At 37.5% G+C, this 21,981-nt stretch overlaps 1 protein-coding gene across 2 annotated transcripts in view; it reads left to right on the forward strand.

The window, feature by feature from the left end:
* Window positions 1-21,981, forward strand: part of PARD3B (par-3 family cell polarity regulator beta) — a 1,167,183-nt gene that overhangs the window by 760,160 nt on the left and 385,042 nt on the right. For both annotated transcript variants that reach the window (XM_002685527.5, XM_005202765.5), the window contains exon 16: window positions 7,606-7,650. In XM_002685527.5, coding sequence (XP_002685573.1) covers window positions 7,606-7,650 — 45 coding nt within the window. The remainder of the gene's footprint in view (window positions 1-7,605; window positions 7,651-21,981) is intronic.

Genomic DNA, 21,981 nt, shown 5'->3' on the forward strand with positions numbered 1-21,981 from the left:
AATATTCTTTTCTTAAACTCACTGATTAATAGACCATGTTTGCTTTATTGTTGTTCTTTGTATCTTAAACATATAAATACTTTAATGATTCAGTATTTCATAAAAGCAATTTTTAAAGTTATGTTTTCTTTTTGTTTTTGTCTGGAATTTTGATGTAGCAAAAAGACATCTATTTATTCTATTTACAGCTTTGGAAATTCATATTTGTGTACTGAACGGAGTACCCTCTATGCTAAGTACTCAGTGTTTTTGTTAATGTAATGTGAAATTTTCTGTAAGCACAATGAACTTCTCTTTCAAGTGTCATTACCACATGAAGAACAATGGTGAAATTAGTGCCAGCAAGCCCAAAACTAAATATAAAAGCACTAATAACACATTTATTAAAAATACAAAATGAGTTGTGATTAGACTACCAATTATATTTTTTCTACACTTCACGACTCAAAATTTAAGTAAGTTTATATTTATTCTAAACATTTCTACCATGTTGTGGTCTTTATTTAGATCTATCCCAGAATCTAACTCCGGTCACCTTCTTCTGACCTTTCCTTGCTAAGAACATGTCTACAAATTGCACCATAAGAATTTTACTAGGTGTCTATACATTTTTGTCACAACATTTATATAACCATGTGTATATCTTGATAAACATATTTTACATTCATTGGTCTAGAAGCTTTTGCTGAAAGGATATATCCAAATTGCTTCTTCCTTTCCTTTATTCTTACAAATGATGCATTTGTTCACTCAGCAAACATTAAGAGTACCTACTATAGATTGGGCATGATTCCATGCCTACAAGGGTAAAACCAAGACACACCCTTTCCTTAAGGTGTTCACAGTTTAATGTGAAAAGAATCATACACAAATAATTGAGATATTTACAAATTGAGTCCCTAAGTTCAAACTGGAGATGTGAGAAGATGATGTGGAAAAGATGACATTTGAATGGAATCTTAAAGCATGTTTTCCTAGCAGGATAATGGAAGCATTTTTATTATGAGTCAGAAGAAATTGCATGTGCTGTGTATACATTGTACAGATGCATGAAGTTACATAGCCTGTTCAAAAACATACTTGTGATATGATAGAGTGCAGAGCACCCAGCAGAAGTGGTAGGGTGTGAAAGACAGGCATTATCCATCTTTGAGTACTCGCTTCTACTGGTGTCCGTGATAAGTTTTTGTATTCTCTAAGTTGTCTCATATTCTCTGGTAGGGAGCATTATCTGCATTTTACAGATAAGTTCAGAAGATTGAAAAAGACTAAGTAATTAGTCCCTGGACACACATATAATTATGGGCTTCCCTGGTAGCTAGAGACAGCAGTTTGATTCTTGTGTTGAGGAGATCCCCTCAGGAAGGAAATGGAAACCCACTCCAATATTCTGGAAGTTGCCCTATAACATTAGAAGAAAACTTAAGTTGTTGTATTCTGATTAGCTTACTGTCAGAGTAGCAACACATCTAAGGATGAACAGGGTGCTTTGCAGGCAGCTAAGAGAGATGGTGAGAATATTTGTGTCATTATCTCCTACTGATCACCTTGCCCATTTTTCAGCAGATGCCTTACTTTGTTTTTTTTATTTCACTTGTTTTTCAAGAGTTGGAAGAATTTTTCAACACATAAGAATTTATAGTGCTGAAAACCCAAGAAAGTCTCCCTAAGGAGAAGCAGTATGCCAAATAGTCATCGACATAAGAAAACAGTATAAATTAATGCAGCAATACTTCATGGTTGTGAAAGAGGGAACTTAATTTACAACTTGAAACAGGTTTGTGTTCCTTAGAAATTCTGGAAGGCAATGAGTGGCACAGAAATTGATCTGCTGAAGGAGAAGAAAATTGATTCTTAATATTAGCAACTACATCATTTTTTTTAATTCTGAAGGAACAACTTTTAGAAACAAGTTTATTAGCTATTAAATAATTATTTGATATTTAGTTTCCTAGTAAACTATCCAAAAAGACATATTTATGGCCTCTTTAGAAGATGGATTTTTATTGTGCCAAACATCATCGTCAAAACAGCAGTCTCTATTATGTCAAAGACAGGGAAATCCAAAGTTAAATGAAATAGAGCTGTCTGTGTGAAAGACAAGCATTGTATCATGTTATAGAACTCTGCTTTGCATCAAAGTATCTTGATATGAAGTAGTGGGAATCTGAACACATTCGCATATTCCCCATTTATGACATAGTGTTGGCATCCTCAAAAAGAATAACTGTAGCTGATGGCAATTTTTATCTGAAAAGATTTGTGCATGTTAGTAATATACCATCTTCTGTCAGCATAAGAAGAGCATATGGGGTCCATTAGCTCACCAAATCTGCCACTGTTCTGCAAATTTTTATTAAGCAAGTGAAGTCCCTAATAGTCACTTATGTTATAAAATGCGTATCAAATACTATCAATAAGCAAGGAGATTATTTTCCCCCAGTGAGAATGCATTTGAAGTGTATAAGAAGGCTTGACAAAAGAATAAAACACTTTAAGTGATCACTATATTAATATAAATATGTCCTACTGGGAAGCCAATGTATGTCTTACATGGACTTTAATGTTTGCCACGAAGTTCTCAAAGCACCATATTTTTCAGATTTTCTTCCCATATTTTCTTTCTTTATGGTTTCTCTCAACTCTAACAGTGAGCCTAGTTGAAATTAACCAAAAGACACTGTGCGTTTATCCACATTTTTAAAAAAGGTTCCATTAGTGATGGGTAGCTGGTAGACCTTTGATTGGCTTCAGAGGTCTACAACCGAAGGAACTGGAGACATAGGCTGTCAGGTCGCTGTGTTTCCTCAGCAAGTCTTCCTGAACCAGAGGCCATGCCAGGAAATTAACAAGCATCCAAACCGAAGAGTGCCTGCGTTATGAAAACCCTCATAACAATTCAATCAAACGGTGTCCATTGATCCTGAGTCGAATGCCAGGAAGCAGGAGCTTAATATAGAAATCCCATTATCTAGAGAAATCTCAAGAGACACCAAGTCCACAGTGCCCTCTAAATATGTAATTGCAGTTATAATAAAAATATCTATGAATTTCATCTTCAGAAGGACTCAGCATTTCACTGGTACTTCTTTAACCACTATAGTACCGTTTAGAGTAATCAAGAGCAAATAGTACCAGTCCTTGGGTAAAAGTGAAGGATAAGAGAGGGAGAATAATATGCTCTAGAAACTTCAAGGAAGAAAGAAAGGAAGAGGAGAGGGAGGAAGGGAGGCAGAGTGAGGAGAAGGGAAAAGGAGAGGTAGGGAAAGAGAAAGAAAGGGAGGAAGAGAAAGCAGTCTATCATTAGAACAAGAGCAAGAAATTTTGGCATCTGTTCCATCACCACCCTCTTCCTTGATACTTTCGGTACCTTACTTGCCATTTTGGAATTGAAGACTTTTCCACCACCAGGCTCACTCATTTTCAGCCTTTTGTAAATAAGCTCTTTGTTTAAAATGACATACCTGTCATATTAGTATTGTAACTAATTTTGTTCCCATTGCTATGCTATCTAAATAATATGCAAGAAATGACTAGACTTAAGCTTCAGCTCTAAGAGAGAACTTTTTAGTAGTTTTAAGGTGGTGTAAGTGATAAAGGAAGTTGAGTATTAATTATAACACTTGTCATTAAAAAAAAAAAAAAAGCTTGGTGGTATATGTAATTTTACCTCATTTTCTCATTTGCTACTGTTATTTAAATCACTTCCCAGCACTAAGCATGTGCATAAAAGATGATTGTTCCCAATTTAACCTTTTAAATAAAATGTATTCTATTAATTAAGTCATTACAGTTCCCTCCATTTTCTATTATGTTCATTCATCTATCTTCTGTCCTAAAGATAGACATCTGTGTCAGTGAATATTTGGAGAAAGACCCCTAATTTTTATGCCTGTCACCCATTTGGATGTTCTACACTGTTTTTTGAAATATTTTGTTAGTGTTCTAAAGAATTTCAAATTGTCAATTAAAATAATAAGTATTCCTACTAAAAATAGTAGATAGTATTCAGCCAAAAAGTTATCATGTTCAGCCTAACATGGCTGGTGAACTTTCAGTACTTATATTGGCTTAGATTTAATGGTATAACTTATGGCTGTTAAAAAAAGATAAAAACAAAAAATAAGATCTTACCCTTGTGTGAATTCCTGATACAGGATGCTTGGGGCTGGTGCACTGGGATGACCCAGAGGGACGGTATGGGGAGGGAGGTGGTAGGGGGGTTCAGGATGGGGAACACGTGTACACCCGTGGTGGATTCATGTTGATGTATGGCAAAACCAATACAATATTGTAAAGTAATTAGCCTCCAATTAAAATAAATTTATATTAAAAAAAGAATAGCTGCATAAAATGAGACCGTATATATATTGCCTTTTTCGACTACAAAATAAACTCAGAGCCAGATAAACTGAAAGGTGAAACCTGTTGTAAGTGTTGGATTATCCATGAGATGCAACTGAAAATATCCTATGAAGTCTTTTCCTTTATAATCCTTGGCAGGTTAAGTCATAAACACCATCAGCATCATCAAATTCACCACCCTTCCCACTCTCACAGTTTCCATTTATCAAAAGTTTTCATTTATTGAGAAATACATACCTGAAACTGTGCTAAGTGATTTTGTAAATGTTTTTCACTCAGTTTTCACAATTCTTTGTATAGTGTTTTATATTATTTTTCACACTGAGAAACTGAAGTTTAATGGAACTTACTAACTTTCCTGGTAAATCTGGAATTTAAGTCACATTTATCCGATTATAAGCTATCATGTTATTATGTAAAATTATGTAAATTTTTCTATTTAGTTTATCATTACTGATGATTTAATAACTAATATTTATTAAACAGTTACTATGGGCTGCCCTCATGGCTCAGATAGTAAAGAATCTGCCTGCAGTGTGGGAGACCTGGATTCGATCCCTGAGTTGGGAAGATCCCCTAGAAGAGGGCATGGCAACCCTCTCCAGTATTCTTGCCTGAAGAATCCCCATGGACAGAAGAGCATGGCAGCCTACAGTCCATGGGGTTGCAAAGAGTCAGACATGACTGAGAGTGAGCGACTAAGCACATGTGATCTTCTACATATTTTGCATAAACTTACAATATATAACATTCACTCTAAGCATACCTGGAAAGCAGTATCATCCTCATTTTATAGATGATGCGACTGAGGCACAGATAGGTAAAATAAATTTACCTATGAAGCTCTGGTTTTTACATTTATTAATAAAGTTAATAAATATATTAAAATAATAAGTCAAGATTTTTATCTCAGATGATTTCTCATCTGTATAATGGAAATGAATTATTTTGGCTTGAATCCATTAAAACTGTAGAATTCTGAACATGTTAAACAAAATTATAGCTAACACTGTTAATATTGATCATGATAGAAAGTTTCTATTCATAAGATGTATTCTAATTTAAAAGGTAATAGTATTCTAACATAAGAGTGTCTGTCAGGGCTTTTCTTACATTGGATTCATATTGTCAATAATTTGAGAAATATTATAACTCTTCTATGATTCATCACAACTATAGTAGAGTGATTAAAAGTGCTTTGTTTAAGCCTTGGCTCCTCCACTTATGAGGTGTGCCTCAGTTTCTTTATCTGTAAAGATAATAACAACCATCATCACAGGTTACTGTGAGCATTAAATGAATTAATAGATATAAAAGGTAGAGGGTAGAACTTGTATATCATAAGTGCTAAGTATTAGCTACTAGTAATATTTTTTTTAATCATCATCCTTGTTTTCCACTATTTTTTCCATTTATACAACAGATTCCACTGCAAGTTTTTTCAGAACAGGGTAAGACAGAATTTGGCCCACAACTGGAGCCTGATACATAGCGACTGGCATCTCCTCCTGGAAGCACAAAGTCTAACATGATTTTTAAGCAAGTTAATATTAATACCAGGGTAATCACAAACATGTAATGTTTCTATCTAGAAAAATAAAGAAATGCTTAGGAAAAGGGGGCTAGGTGGGTGTGGGAAGATTTATGAAAATTTTTGTATAGTGACCGGATCGGTGAAATAGACTGAATGTTATAGGTAAAGGAAGGAGAGGCCTATTACTCTGAGACCAATCGAATGTTTGGGGAAATGAAGGAGATCTTTCTGTTAGCAAATTCCCCCTTGCTTTGCGTCTACCCTTGAGCCACCAGAGTTTCACAGACTAATATAGACTATGACACATGGTGAATATTGAATGGCTGTTGTTGAATATTGAGGTGATAATCCATGCAGAGTTGCCTAAGGGTTAAGAACACTTTGATTCTACGTTCATGAGAGATACTGGTTAGTAGCTTTCATAGACTTCCTTTGCTTGATATTATATCAGGGTAATGCCAGCCTCACAATGAGTTAGGAAATGTTCTCTCCTCTGAATTTTCTGAAAGAATTTCTGAAGAATTGGTAGTATTTCTTCCTAAATTTTTGGTTGAATTCATCAAGGCAGTCATCTGGGTCTAGAGGTTTCTTTCTCACAAAGTTTGAACTACAAATCCATTAAAAAAAAAAAAAAACCAACAAGGTATGGAGCTGTTAGATTATCTCTTCCTATATAAGCTTTGGTAATTTGTGTCTTTCAAAATCATATCCATTTCATGAGAGCTATGTTCGCTTACATTTTTACTCACTGCTGACGCAATATCCTTCCTCCTATTCTAATGGATGCCCCTAAATTATGAAGTTTTTCACTCTGGGTATTGGGAAGGGGAACTTTATTCCCAGCCTTATGAGAACTGCAGGCACTGTGTTCTTTCCTCTTTGGGGTAGTTTTCGCCCAGGTTTTGGGTAGTTTCCTCACATCATGTGATCATTAGCAATTAATTAAATACCTGCAGGGATCCTCTGCAGATCTCAGAAAGAATTCTGTATACCTCTCTTCTCTCTAATTCTCTGATCTAAGCTCTGTCTGCCCTGGTTTTCCCTGGATTTCCAGCTTCGCATCCTCAGACTGGCATATTCCTGGGCTCTGCCTGTGTTCCCCTTCTTACACCGCAATCTGAAGACTTTCTCCAGACAGTAAACTGCAGCAACTGTAGGAATCACCCTACTTCTTTTCCATCTCTACAGAGTCACTGTCCTCTGTTGCCTGATGAAGATCTTATCTTTTGAATGCTATTGTTTCCTGTTATATTTATTTTAAAATACATTTTTCAGAAGGAATTGTAAATTTGCTCCCTTTTGGTCCATTTTGACCAGATACAGAAATTCGATCCTTGGGGACTGAGCATATTGCTGTTATGCACAAAGAGTCTTATTATATATTCTACAGCCCCAGATACTTGAGTTTAAGTTCTGTTTTTGTGGCTACAGAAACAACAGTCCAGTTCAAATAAGTGAAAATATTAAAACAATTCAAAAGAATGAAATTCTATTCAAAGAAGATTTAATGAACATATGTTGCTTCATAACTGTCTTTAAAATACCTACCAAGAGAAATGAGATGCCCCAGGCAGGCTGGGGAAACTTTTTTCTCAAATCTTTGCCAGTAAAAGATTTCACTTACTACAAATCTATATTAATTTATTGTTCAAAAACTGGCTGATTTACAAGTTGATCTGATCCTCATCTCTTTTATTTCTTTGCAGTGCCAGATGAAAGCAAAGTCCATTCATTGGCTGGACACAAATCGGGTAAGAAATTCCTTGTCACTGGCTTTATATTCTCCTTCCTGGAAATCTCTGGCTGTGTTTGAGTAGTAGTTGGAACCTGTTTCCATCCACTTGTCACTGAAAGGCTTGCTCATTAATACATGAGATGTCTCTGACTTCCACAAAGATGAATTATTGCTTGGCCGTCTCAATAGTAGCATAATGTATGCTGACTCAAATGTTTAAGAAGGAAGAAAGATTTCCAAAAAATAATTATAAAACCAAAAATCTTTAACCTGTACACCAGCTGAACACTTGCAGTCACAAAAAATTACTAAGAAAACCCAAGAAAGTTTGAATTTTTTTTCTGCAATGATTAAAGTAGCAGGACAAAGATGTTCCAAAATAAGGAAAACGTGGCCATTTCTTCCTTCTCAAAAAGGAATCATCTTTCTACCTGTCATCAAATGGGATTGGGCCTGAGATGATTTATGTATGAGCTCCTTGGGGGTGCCCTAGCAAGCCCATAAGGATCTCTGAGGGTCTTCAGGCTCTTTCTGTATTTTGTGTGTGATACCATCAGGTCTAAAATCCAAGCTTTCCTTTCATTGCCAAGTGACCTACCTTCTATTCCTTTGCACTTCCTTCAGCATCATTTATTCACATTATTTGAAAACACTTTAAGCTAGTAAGTACAGGGTGCATTATTTGTGGGGATAGTATCCATTTTACTCTTAGAAATACCGCTCTAAACAACAGGAGGGTTATGATGTGTTGGCATCCCTTCATTTTTGAAACAAAGAAGTTGTTCCCATCACCAAGTATCTCCTGTGTTTATGGGCCAATTATGTTCTCAGCAGTAAGTGGCCTTGATGCCTCATTACTTCCATCATGTTCCAGGGCAAGATTATGATTTTTTTTTCCCTTTTCTTCTTTCTCTAAATTCACTAGTGATAACAGCAGGAAAGGGCTGGTTTGCAACTGTTAGATGTTTTCTTTTCTGCCCCTTCTAATAAAGAGCCTAAGAGGTTAGATCACTGTGAAAGAAAAGATTTCTGTAGGAGTGATAAATTGCCACATGCTGCTTGTTCCCATCATCTTCGTCCATTAAACTCTCTACCACGGGAAATATTTTTAGGAGCCTGAGAAGGAAGTTCCCATGACCAAGGAACTCCCAAGGATAGTCTACATTTTGTTCATCTTAAATGCCTCTTACTACTTGTCCTTGGGCTTCTCTGGTGGCTCAGTGATAAAGAATTCGTCTGCCAATGCAGGAGATGCAGGTTCAATCCCTGGGTTGGGAAGATTCCCTGAAGAAGGAAATGGCAACCCACTCCAGTATTCTTGCCTGGGAATTCCCATGGACAGAGGAGCCTGGCAGGCAACAGTCCATGGGGTTGCAGAGAGTCAGATAAAACTTAGCAACTAGACAACAACTACTTGTCCTTAGTTCTCTTACACATATTAATACTTGAAGATATAAACTCTTCTGTGAACTGAGATGCACTTCAGTGTAAGTAGAGGAAGCATTTTTTAAAGAATGTTTATCAACTTGAGTTTTGAAAACAACTGATTAATAAATGTTCTGCCTTTTTCCAGGGAATCAAATGTTATTCTAATCTTACTTTGTTTCCAAACAAATTACTGTTAGCTAGTAACTAAAAATTATTGTCACTATTTTTAAATGCAAACATTATCTGAGTATATTGCTATAGTATTTTAAGTAAATTTAATGGTATATTTTTATGTAGTATGCTGCTGCTGCTGCTACTGCTAAGTCACTTCAGTCGTGTCCAACTCTGTGTGACCCGAGAGACGGCACCCGACCAGGCTCCCCTGTCCCGGGGATTCTCCAGGCAAGAACACTGGAGTGGGTTGCCATTTCCTTCTCCAATGCATGAAAGTGAAAAGTGAAAGTGAAGTCGCTCAGTTGTCTCTGACTCCTAGCGACCACATGGACTGCAGCCCACCAGGCTCCTCCATCCGTGGGATTCTCCAGGCAAGAGTACTGGAGTGGGGTGCCACTGCCTTCTCCATGTAGTATGAAATAAAGATATTAGTAAAGAAGTACTCTAAACATGAAATAATCTTCCAAATTGAAAGAAAATGGCAAAAATGGCATAATTTTAAAACTCTCAGTCAGATTAATTATGAGCTTCACATGGCAGCTTTATTTTAGCTGGTAATAGAAATATTACTAATGATCTTCATATCCCATGAAGCACTGTTTTAAAGAAGATTTTCATTACTGATGAGCTATTATTACAATATTCACTATTCTTATAGTTTAAGTACTTTTTTATCCTATCACAACATCATCAATTCTTTCATTGGCTCTCTGTGGAACCAGGGAAAATGCTGAAAACAACCAGAAACTTGATAATTTTGAATCAAAAGTGGCATACAATTAAACACAATAAAGAGAGCTAACCAATCACCTAAAATTGTGTGCTGTAGAGTTCCATTAAATGAGAGCACTCTATAAAACATTCGAGACAGTACTGAGAGAACAAAAAGCAGCCTTAAAGAAAAAGTTGCTACTAAAGTCTTAAATTATAGTAATCCTCAAGAATTCATCCCTCCTGTAAAGGGCAGCTCTCTTCATTGGCTGCACTTGGGTAGAACATTTTCCATGAGGCCCTGGTGGTAGCAGCAGTTTAACAACAGTGAAAGAGAATTAAGGGTCCTTTTGATTCTGGCAACTTCTTTCTGTCATTTTTAACATTCCCCTAATACAGAGCTGTATTCTCCATCTGCTACAGTCTATACTACTAAGCAAGTTGCCAGTTTGGATTGTAATGTACAATGTTGCCTAATCATTTACACTTATCTTGCTAATGTCAGCTTCTTTTCCTTTCATCTTTCCCTTCCCCTAATCCTTCCTCCAGAATTTTCGGGTGACAAAGTAGTGTCTCTTTTACTAAGAAGAAAGAATATCTCTCCCTGTCTCTTTTTAATTATAAAAATGTGGACAGCTTTCATACTGTCCAAGACCATCAGGAAGTTAAATTAAATTGTATGTGCTGACCTAAATCTATCATCTATCCTCTTATTTGGGATGATATTCAACATTTTAATAAATTCATCTGAGTTAAAATTTCTTCTGAGTCAGCTACTTAGTGGGTAGAGAGCCGTTTCATGCCAAGTTCCATCTGTTGGCCTGGCTTGGGTACCTCCCAAGTTTGTGACAGTGTTTTTGGCACCCTTTCCTTGGCTTATTCTTTAAATGGTTGATCCCTCAGAGCTCAGATCAAATCAAAGTCTTAGGTAAGATAAATCTTTCTAACATTTTTGGCCCAAAATATAGTATTCCCTCACCTCTTCTGGAATCAATCCAGTATTCTTGAGACCTCTCTAATCATCTGCCTCAGGGGCTTTCCCCTGGCAGTGCATGGCATCTCACACCTTGGCAAGTAAAATGCCAGGCTGGTACTCCTGTTTATAATCTTATTAGATCCTCCTCCACATATGAGAGGCATTAATACTTATGGGATGGCGAGACTTACTCAGAGAAGTTAGGAACAAAATACTTTTTGTTTGGTTCCCTTAAGAAAAAAGTCATAAGTTTTAGAGAGTCTTAGAAAACCAAAAAGCTGTCTTTCACCTTTTCCCTTAACTGTCTCACTGATTTAATTCTGACAAAACTCAAGTCCTAGCAATGCGGGAAGGGATAAACTTCAGCAAAATGTATATTTTAAAAAATAAAACCATTTTTTTAAATGACAAACATGCAGAAGGAACATTAGAATCCAGAGAAAATGACATCAAATTTGTTATAGCTTTTAAAAAAATTGTGCTTTGATTTTTGCTACACACAGACTCGGACAGTATGTCTGAGAAGGAATCCTTTTCTTTTGCCCAATTTACTGAACTGACACTGAAACCAATAGTTTAGTGCTCCTCAGCATTCAGACAGAAAGGGCTTATAAATTTTACTTTTTTTAAACTGTGCCTTCATATTATTTTGTTTTGATTTACTGCTTAGAACGGTTTTAATATGTATTGACTGTCTGCAGAGATCCTTGCTGACCCAGCTCTTTAAGATGATGCAGTGCTGAAGAAAGCCGATGAGTCCTTCTTTATGAGCTCTGACATATTAATTAGCAAAATGGACTAAAAAGCTTTCCTGTTTCTATTTTAATTTCTTATAGTCTCAAACACCTGTCTATACAGCTGTAAAACAGGCAAGTCTGTAAAAGTAATGTTTGGCAGCTAGTGCAGACCTTTCCTGAGCTGAGTTTATCAATTAATGAGCAAGATTCATCAGCAATCTAGGGGGAATGTTTCCAGATGAGATGCCTTGCAACCACTAAGGACAGTGGGTACACACACTGCTGTTGAGAAGCTGAAGCTCAAGACACAAGTCCTTGTTCTTGCGGTTGGTAACTCTTGGGGTTAAGATATAAATCCAGATATGGTGTGGCAGATGCCATGCATTGGCCATTTTATTTGCCACCAGCTTATGCCTAATACCTCACCATCTGAAGAACTGAGAAGAATACAGGAGTAAGACACAGTCTAGTTGGAAGGCATGACACACATGTCAAAATACCTATAAATCCTTACTTTACCTTTTGTAACATCAGCTAGCTGAACTAGGAACACAACAGGTACAACTTCTCTAAGGCAATTAATTGAGCAGAAGAGTATCTAATCTTGATAATTTGTGCATTCTTTTTTCTGCATGCATGTGTACATGTGAATGTGTGGGCCAAGTGAAGAGATGTGTGAGAGAAAATATGCATGTGATGTACATACATTATGCATAATTTATAGCAAATGTGTATGTGATATATCCTATAGCAAAGGCTGAGAGCTTAATATGCAAGTTGCTAGCTTGATAGATCATACCTTCTGCTTTAAATGCATTATGTGTAAACTTCAAATCTAGAATGTTCGAATATAGCTAAAGAAATTGCTGGATCTTTGTGAAAGAACAGATAAAACATAAAATGACTGGATAGTCACTTTAATATGAGTAGTGGGCTATTAAATGATGTTCCATAAATTATGTTGAGTCTTAGTATTTCATACTTTTATTGAATATCTAAGTTAAAATATGCATTTAAAATTTGGAACACCAACCATGGTCATTTTTCATGTTTGAGTCTTCTAATTGAGTTACTGCTTTTTATTACTTTTCATTGCTATTGTTGATGAGGAAATAATATCTTGGAGTAAGTGGGGAGTGGACTTGAACTATCTTTCTTTCCTCATCAGTTGGTTGAGGTAATATTGCATGGTTATTTGGGATATTTATTTCTAAGCTTTTGTCACGTGTTATATCAGATAACTATAGCTTTAGACACAAGAAATGTATATATTTCCTACCTGTGTCAGCTTTGGTTTGCATTTCCATGGGATATAGGATGTTATCATTAAGGAAATTAATGATAACATCTAGGATTTTTTTCTATGGAAACTTGATTATGGAGCAACCCTGTATCTCCTATATTGCAAACTGTTAGTGGTTTATCTCTAAAATTCAATGAATCAAAACAAATTAGAAAGAAATATATCATAAGATTATTTACCATTTGAATATGGTGTATGTGTGTGCATTTCTTTATTTCATGAGTAAATAGAGATTACATTTTTTTTTTTTTACAAATCACATTTCAAAATTATTTCTGTTCCACTCATGTTTTTTAAACACCCACTCTGTAACAGGTATTCTGTTGTGTGCTGGAGATACAAAGTGACATGTATCAGAAAAGAACTGCTTCCATAGTAAGATCTGAAAGATAAATAGAAGGTTGGCGAATAGAAAAAGTCAGTGAACTAACACATTTCAGGCTCATGGAAGGTTATGAAAACCTGAAACATCATGGTGTGTTCAAGAAACTGTAAGCAGTTTGCATGGCAGGAGTGCAGAGGGGAGAGGGACAAGCTAGGAGGTAAAGAAGCCGGCAGAGATTAGATCACAGGGAACTCCTACCAAATGGAAGAAAGTGAGTTTAATCCTGCAGGCTCAGAGAATCTAAACAGATTAAAGGAGCAGAGTGGTCAGTTTTATAGTATAATGATATCACTCTGTTGGTTGTGGGGACTTGAAAGGATTTTAAAAAAGGAGAGAAGCAAGAATAGTTAGGAGACCATTGCGGTAGTCCAGATAAGAGGTGATGTGAATATAAAGTTAAGTGATTAAATGGAGGAAAGAAAAGTAAGAAATATTTAGAGAATAAAACCTAGAATTCTGATTGTTTTTTGTTTGTTTGTTTTTGGTGTTTGTTTTGTTTTTAATCAAACTGAGAAAGAGGGTCCAATGAGATTCTCAATGTGTCAGTCAGCTGTTGCTACAACCATGCTATGTAATAGCAGCTAAGCCACAAGGGAAGCCCAAGAATACTGGAGTGAGTAGCCTATCCCTTCTCCAGGGGATCTTCCCAACCCAGGAATCAAACCCAGGTCTCCTGCATTGCAGGCAGATTCTTTACCAGCTAAGCTACCAGGGAAGCCCATAAAACCAACAGTAAACATTTATTTCTTTGTCATGTATCATCAGGTGGATTAGGAGTTATAGATCTCAAAGTGTTTGATTGGGTTTGGCTCCAGTCTGTAGTTCAGGTCCAGGTTTACTTCCTGTGTCTCTCATCCTCCTTGGACCAGTGGTTTCCTGAGGAAGTACTTTTGATAACAGTGATAAGATGTAAATAGAGTAGACACAGAGGGAACCCATAGGCTCTGTGCCAGTGTTCATGTATTAATGATGAGAGAGTGAAGGTGATGGAGAGAATGATAAGTAGAGTAGAGGGAAACAAAGCAGGATGCATGGGCTCCCAAGGAGACAGAATATTATATAAGGGTAGAGGGAAAATGCAATGGCACCCCACTCCAGTGCTTGAAGAAGGCAACGGCACCCCACTCCAGTACTCTTGCCTGGAAAATCCCATGGATGGAGGAGCCTGGTAGGCAACAGTCTATGGGGTTGCTAAGAGTCGGACACGACTGAGCTACTTCACTTTCACTTTTCACTTTCCTGCATTGGAGAAGGAAATGGCAACCCACTCCAGTGTTCTTGCCTGGAGAATCCCAGGGATGGGGGAGCCTGGCAGGCTGCCATCTATGAGGTTGCACAGAGTCAGACACTATTGAAGTGACTTAGGAGAGGGAAAATGTACCTGAAAATATAAACAAGAAATAAGGAGACAGCTGAGTCTCTTCCCAGCCCTGACTTGTATAATATGGGTAAGAAAGAACAGTTGCAAATAAGGCCTGCAGGAGAAGCAGAATTCTTAGTGGAAAGCTAGATGTCAGTGAAGGCTAAAATTGGGGGTATTCCCTTGGAGAAAAAGTGGAAACAGTACAGATTTTTTCTTTGGCTCCAAAATGTCTACCATAAAAAAAGATGTACAACTTGAGAGTTGCTAGTTGTTTTATCTGGGGCAAAATGAGGACTACAGCCTGGGAGGCAGCATCTCAGATAGCTCTGAGAGACTGTCCCAAAATGGCAGTGGGGGAAAGTCAATATATAAGGTTTTGGTGAAAGGGGAGTTCAGGGCCATGAAGCTCTCATTTTACAAAAGTTTTCTGTTGGTCATGAGGATCTGCTGTTACCATGAAAGGATTTAGTGCTTCTCAAAATATGAGGAGATGCAAGGATTGAGATCATAAAATCTGTTCCTAAAAACATCCAACTATCTAAAGACCTGTCCCACCAGATTCCCTGGAGCACAGAGTGTCTCAGTCCACCCTGAACTCCCTCAGGAATTGTTGAAGGTCAACAGCTATAGCAGCAAGGGATTCATTCTCTGTAAAGGCAGATGGCAGATGCCTTTGTTGTTCAGTCGATAATGCTCTTGGTAAGTGTCAATGTATAGGTGACAAAAATCACTGCAGACAGTAATTGCAGCCATGAAATTAAAAAACATTCGCTCCTTGGAAGAAAGGTTATGACAAACATAGACAGCATATTAAAAAGCAGACATCACTTTACCTACAAAGGTCCATATAGTCAAAGCTGTGGTTTTTCCAGTAGTCATGTACAGATGTGAGAGTTGGACCATAAAGAAGGCTGAATGCTGAAGAATTAATGCTTTTGAATTGTGGTGCTGGAAAAGACTTTTGAGAATCTGTTGGACTGCAAGGAGATCAAACCAGTCAATCCTAAAGGAGATCAACCCTGAATATTCATTGAAAGGACTAATTCTGAAGCTGAAGCTCCAATACTTTGATGACCTGATGCGAAGATCCGACTTATTGGAAAAGATCCTGATGTTGGGAAAGATTAAGGGCAGGAGGAGAAGAGGGTGGCAGCGGATGAGATGGTTGTATGGTATCACTGACTCAATGGACTTGTGTTTGAGCAAACTCCAGGAGATGGTAAAGGATAGGGAAGCCTGGTGTGCTGCCATCCATGGGGTCACAAAGAGTTGGACACAACTTAGCAACTGAACAACAAAAGGCAGGGGAATTTTCAGAGAAGAGGTTAGAAGCGAACGGCATTTTGTCAACCATGGAAGGATAGTGGAGACTCAAGAAGACAAGATGAAGGAGTTTGGGATGGAGGAGAGAGTTGGAAGGTGAGTCACGGATGAACAGAGTGGTGTAAGGTGACAGCACAGGGAGGAAATAGATGACCAAAAAGCTCACACCTTGGAAAGTGACTAAAGATGGCAGGAGTGATGTACCTGGTTTATTTAGATGGCTCTCTGCATTTGCCAGAGAATCAGTTTTCACTCTTTGGTAAACAGAAAAAAAAGTCTGGAGCCAGTTTAGACTCATTGGTAGCCTGGATGTATTATTTCTTGTAGAGAGATCTTATCTTGAAGGATGAGGAGATAAAGATTTTCCAAGAAGAAACGGTCCCAAGGTTATAAGTTTTGAGAAGATGCTTGCATTTTACTAGGTTTGGAGACTGAGAAATGGCCATGGGTAATCACTTCTGCTGGGCAGGAGACGGATAGCCAGATCAAAATGAAGTGAGGAGAAATGGGAGGTAGAAATAAGCATAGCTGATCTTTCTAGAAGTTTAATATTAACAGAAAAGAGAGAGGTGTATCTAGAGAAGAAATTGTCATTGTTGTTCCATTTCATGTCATTAATGAGAAACACTGGACCAAGTTTGTGGACTGAGAAGAAAGAGACATTTGTAAGAGAATAAAGAAAGAGAAAATTATTAAAGGGATAAGAATGAGTGTAGTTTTATAGCAGTTGGCTTTGAAGAAGATGAGCCAAGATCATGGGGAAAGTGGCAAGGATACATGTGTTATAGATAAATGTGTAGGTAGAGGGGTAAAGAATTAAAGATGTTAATGGGCTCAATTTCCTTGGTGATGTCAAAGTCTGTACACAGTTGCGTTATAGAGCTGTTCAATAGGCTGGCCAAGAATATAAGAAACACTATAAATAATAGGTAGCCCGTGTTGGGATGTGTTTAAGTCACTGAAACAAAATTGGATGGGAAACTGTATAACAATATATTTATACATATGCATGCACATACTGCATTCAAGAGTTGATTTGCAAAACAGCTGTGATTTTTCCCTGAACTAAAATGTTCTTACCTTTTGCAGTTATATTCTCAATTCTTTATTTATGGTGAAATTATAGAAAGATAGGACTAAGTGGATCATTATATATGTCTAGTACAACCAACTTATTTTAAAGAGTGTTACTTAGGGAAAATCACCGCCCACCAAAGCCCCAAGTAGTCAGACCTATTGACTTCTCTTCCACAAACTCTTGCTTTGTGAATTCAGATGTCACTGATACCAGTTTTGCCTGATTTAATAACCTGAACTATCATTAAAATCCTCAAAATTTCCCCAAACCCGCAAGGATAACAGAAAGATAGAATAATTTAGCACAGCACTAGTCTTTTCTGCTTTTCCTTTTCTCTCACTGAAACCTACCAGAATGATAAGCTTCTGTATACAAAAATCTGTATTTTTTTTCAAAGTTTATGGCAGACTTTGCACACAATTTGTATCTGTTTATAGTTGCTATTCATTATACTTTATATTTGTATTATAGTGTTCTAGTTATTTCCCCCTAAATATGAATATACAAGACAAATTATTCTATTCTGAGCTCCAGTAGGCATTCGTTAATATGGTATAGTTGGTACATATTTTTTCCCCTATGCCTTTATATATTGATATTTACATTATGAAATTCTCAGCGGTGAAAATCTTTATTATCCTGTTTTTCTTATAATTTATCTAAACTAAAGGCAGTTTATCTATGCAGATAAAATTTACTATGTTTAAGTGTTCATTGATTTATAAAATCTATTGTTTAAGTTTTAACTTTTTGAACAAATTAAAAATTATTTTAGAAAAAGAGCCTATTCTATGTATGCCAAGTTCTTCTAATGTGACTGAACTCTCAAGCTTCAGCTTCCATGGGGATATGGATCTTGTATATTTGGAAAACAGTGGTTTGGAACTGAGAATTCTAATAGGGTTTCTAAATGCCAGAGTGAGCATCTGCAGTGAAAAATAGTATTAAATGATGACATGTAATATCAAATGGTTGATAAACATAAGTTAAATGTTTGACATCAGAACTTTACTGTAGGCTGAGCTATCTGTACCCAGTTCAGTTCAGTCGCTCAGTCGTGTCCGACTCTTTGCGACCCCATGAATTGCAGCACGCCAGGCCTTCCTGTCCATCACCAACTCCCGGAGTTCACTCAAACTCATGTCCATTGAGTCGGTGATGCCATCCAGCCATCTCATCCTCTGTCGTCCCCTTCTCCTCCTGCCCCCAACCCCTCCCAGCATCAGAGTCTTTTCCAATGAGTCAACTCTTTGCATGAGGTGGCCAAAGTACTGGAGTTTCAGCTTTAGCATCAGTCCTTCCAAAAAACACCCAGGACTGATCTCCTTTAGGATGGACTGGTTGGATCTCCTTGCAGTCCAAGGGACTCTCAAGAGTCTTCTCCAACACCACAGTTCAAAAGCATCAATTCTTCGGCGCTCAGCCTTCTTCAGAGTCCAACTCTCACATCCATATATGACTACTGGAAAAACCATAGCCTTGACTAGACGGACCTTTGTTGGCAAAGTAATGTCTCTACTTTTGAATATGCTATCTAGGTTGGTCGTAACTTTTCTTCCAAGGAGTAAGTGACTTTGTACTTATTCTGCAACTGGAGAGGAACAACAGTAGGAGCCACAGGAAACAAGTGACTTAAAAATTACACAGGAATGCCATCATCAGTCAGACTCTTACTGTATGGACTTGGATGTGTTATGGGTAAAAACAAATCACATTCTTGAAAACATTAGAACTATAAATGTTAAGTTACATTTATGTTAAGAGCCCCAACTCTGTTCTCTTTCCTTTGTATTTAGTTTTAGGATGTTTTAAGTAAACTTTTTGCAGTGAAACTATTTCAATAACACTATTGGACACTATAACTAAATGTTGACAATCCTTTATCCAGAGTAGGTTTGGCAGGGGCTACAAAGCTTTTCCGTTTCTTTATAATTATTTCAGAAAGGTTTACACTGAGACCCGGAATTTAACACCACTCTTCTAAGGAAGGTTATGTTACACGTAAATCTGTGTGGAGAGAGAAAACAGAGACATTCTGATTCCGATGACCGAGAGGGGTTACAGCTCCCTGTTTGTAAGGCCTTTTATTTTAAACTTTTATGGGTAATCTACGTGCCAGTGTCAAGTGAATAGATCTTTAGTAGTTCTGGCAATGCTTTTAATTCTGAAATTTTCCCAGATAAAAAATTAGCCAACATATGATATTGAAAGGACAAATTTAAAATCCAACCTGAGACATCTGAAAATCAGCCCTTACATAACAGGTACCCTATCTGTGTTGAATAACATAAAATATCTCAAAGCCTAATTTTTTTTTTAATGTTTGATGAGTGGTAAAAAATCCACCTGCAATGCAGGAGACATGGGTTCAATCCCTGGGTCAAGAAGATCCCCTGGAGCAGGAAATGGCAACCCACTCCATTTTTCTTGCCTGGGAAATCCCATGAACAGAGGATGCTGGTGGGCTCCAGTCCATGGGGTTGAACGAGTCAGACACAACTGAGCTTGCGTGCACAGAGATATGACATTGCAGAGTAATGGTGAAAAACATTTAGAATATATTGGCTTTGATAATGTTGGTATTTAGATAAGGTGTGTCTGTATACACACATATGAATTTCATAAATGAATACTGGGTTGGGAGAGGAAAGCATTAAAAGACATGTATATTTCAAGAAAGTTTTTGCCTACTTAAAAAACATTCATATGCTCCTGTATTTAGGCTCTATCAGCAAGGATACATTTCAATACTGTTAACAAATCATAGCGTGTCCTCTATCCCTTGTCTTGAGCTGCCCTTGCATCCTGTCTCATGCCACCATCACCCTCCATTCCACCCTATCAGCCTCATCACACTTGTTCCCAATTCACAGAGCTGCTCACCATGCCATCTGATCAGATCTTGTTCTTTCATGTCTCTAAGCCCCAGTGGAACTCCCTGAAGGCCTACTTCCCTGAGCAGCCCTCCCAAGCTTCTTCACACTGGGGTCTCCTCTGGTATCTAGCTTTGTTTAACTTCAGGTGTCTTTGGGCTCTGTCTTTATACTTTTGAATTTCTCTCACCCTTTCCTGCTCTAGCTCACACTTCTGCTCCAGAGCCAGTTAGTCCCCGAGGAATTCCACAGGCTGCTTCTCAATCTCCTTTGATCAATAGTCGTGACTTCCTTAGACCATCAAGGATCCCAAGTCCTACCTTTTCCTCATATAGGTGGGAGGACTCTGTTATCTACATTCTACAATTTTACATGCTGAATCTAATCATTGAAACATTGCATAAATGAGGTGATTTAGCATGGGGACTGGCACAGAATATGCACAGAAGAACCACAGGAAAAGGGATAGTTTCTGGGAAGGAAATGAGAGGGCTGAATCCCACAATCACACTGGGAACTATTTGGGAGCCAAAAGTATTTCAGGAGGAAGGGAATAGAGAGAGACTTAACCATGAGATACCTCATTTATGGGTTGCTGGAAAATGTGCCAATGAAAAACATATTTAGGGTATGTTAAACTCCCCTGTCAATTTTTGATATCCTAGAAGGCAGGAACTTAGTCTTTGAAATTGATTCAGTAAGGCATCCACTTCATGATAGGTACAAAAGTTTCTTTTTCTTTTTTTTTAGAGATTCATGTTGCCCAACTGTGTCCAATAAAAGCTGAATTATTAAGAGGGCTCATGATGAATATGTAAAAATTAAAAAGAAAAAGCAACCTAGATTACTCCTTCTAGCTAAAATAAGCAAATGCAAATTCATTCTCACTCTATGGATAATTAGAAACCACACACCTACAGAAAACAAGTTACATATTCCACCCCATTAGAACAAAGCTGTTCAGAGTTACCGTTTGAATAAAAACCCTTTTATTAACCAATCCGATTTTTAAAATGTGCCTGCCTTTTCAACCAGGAAAACTACAACTGCAAAGAGGGAAGGAAAAAGGCAGATAGTTCTCTAAAATATCATGATATGGCCATCAGGAATTTGTTAGAGGAATTAAAAATGTTCGTGTCAAATTGGTTACGAAGGCGTCTTGTTGTACTGTGCTGTGCTTAGTTGCTCAGTTGTGTCCGACTCTTTGCCACCCAGTGGACGGCAGCCTACCAGGCTCCTCTGTTCTTGGGGATTCTCCAGGCGAGAATACTGGAGTGGCTTGGCATGCCCGCCTCCAGGGGATCTTCCCAACCCAGGGATTGAACCAAGGTCTCCCACATTGCAAGTGGATTCTTTACCGTCTGAGCCACCACAGAAGCCCAAGAATACTGGAGTGAAGTTATTATTCTAACAGACCTCAGAGAAAATGTTACTATTGGTTTGGATTACTGAGCTAGTGGTTCATGAACTATTTCAAGTGATTTATATGAACAAACACTTTTTGTTTTTTTAAAGTGTGAAGCATGTATAATATCATGTATGAAACGAGTTGCCAGTCCAGGTTTGATGCATGATACTGGATGCTTGGGGCTGGTGCACTGGGACGACCCAGAGGAATGGTATGGGGAGGGAGGAGAGAGGAGGGTTCAGGATGGGGAACACATGTATACCTGTGGCAGATTCATTTCGATATTTGGCAAAACTAACACAATATTGTAAAGTTTAAAAATAAAATAAAATTAAAAAAAAATAAAGTGTGCATCTATATTAATGGGTATTAATAGATGAGATTTTAAAGAATATTGACTATGCCAAAGCCTTTGAATGTATGGGTCACAATAAACTGTGGAAAATTCTGAAAGAGATAGGAATACCAACCATCTGACCTGCCTCTTGAGAAACCTGTATACAGGTCAGGAAGCAACAGTTAGAACTGGACATGGAACAACAGACTGGTTCCAAATAGGAAAAGGAGTACATAGAGGCTGTATATTGT

This window comes from Bos taurus, chromosome 2 (assembly GCF_002263795.3).
Source record: "Bos taurus isolate L1 Dominette 01449 registration number 42190680 breed Hereford chromosome 2, ARS-UCD2.0, whole genome shotgun sequence".
Classification (NCBI taxonomy): Eukaryota; Metazoa; Chordata; class Mammalia; order Artiodactyla; family Bovidae; genus Bos; species Bos taurus.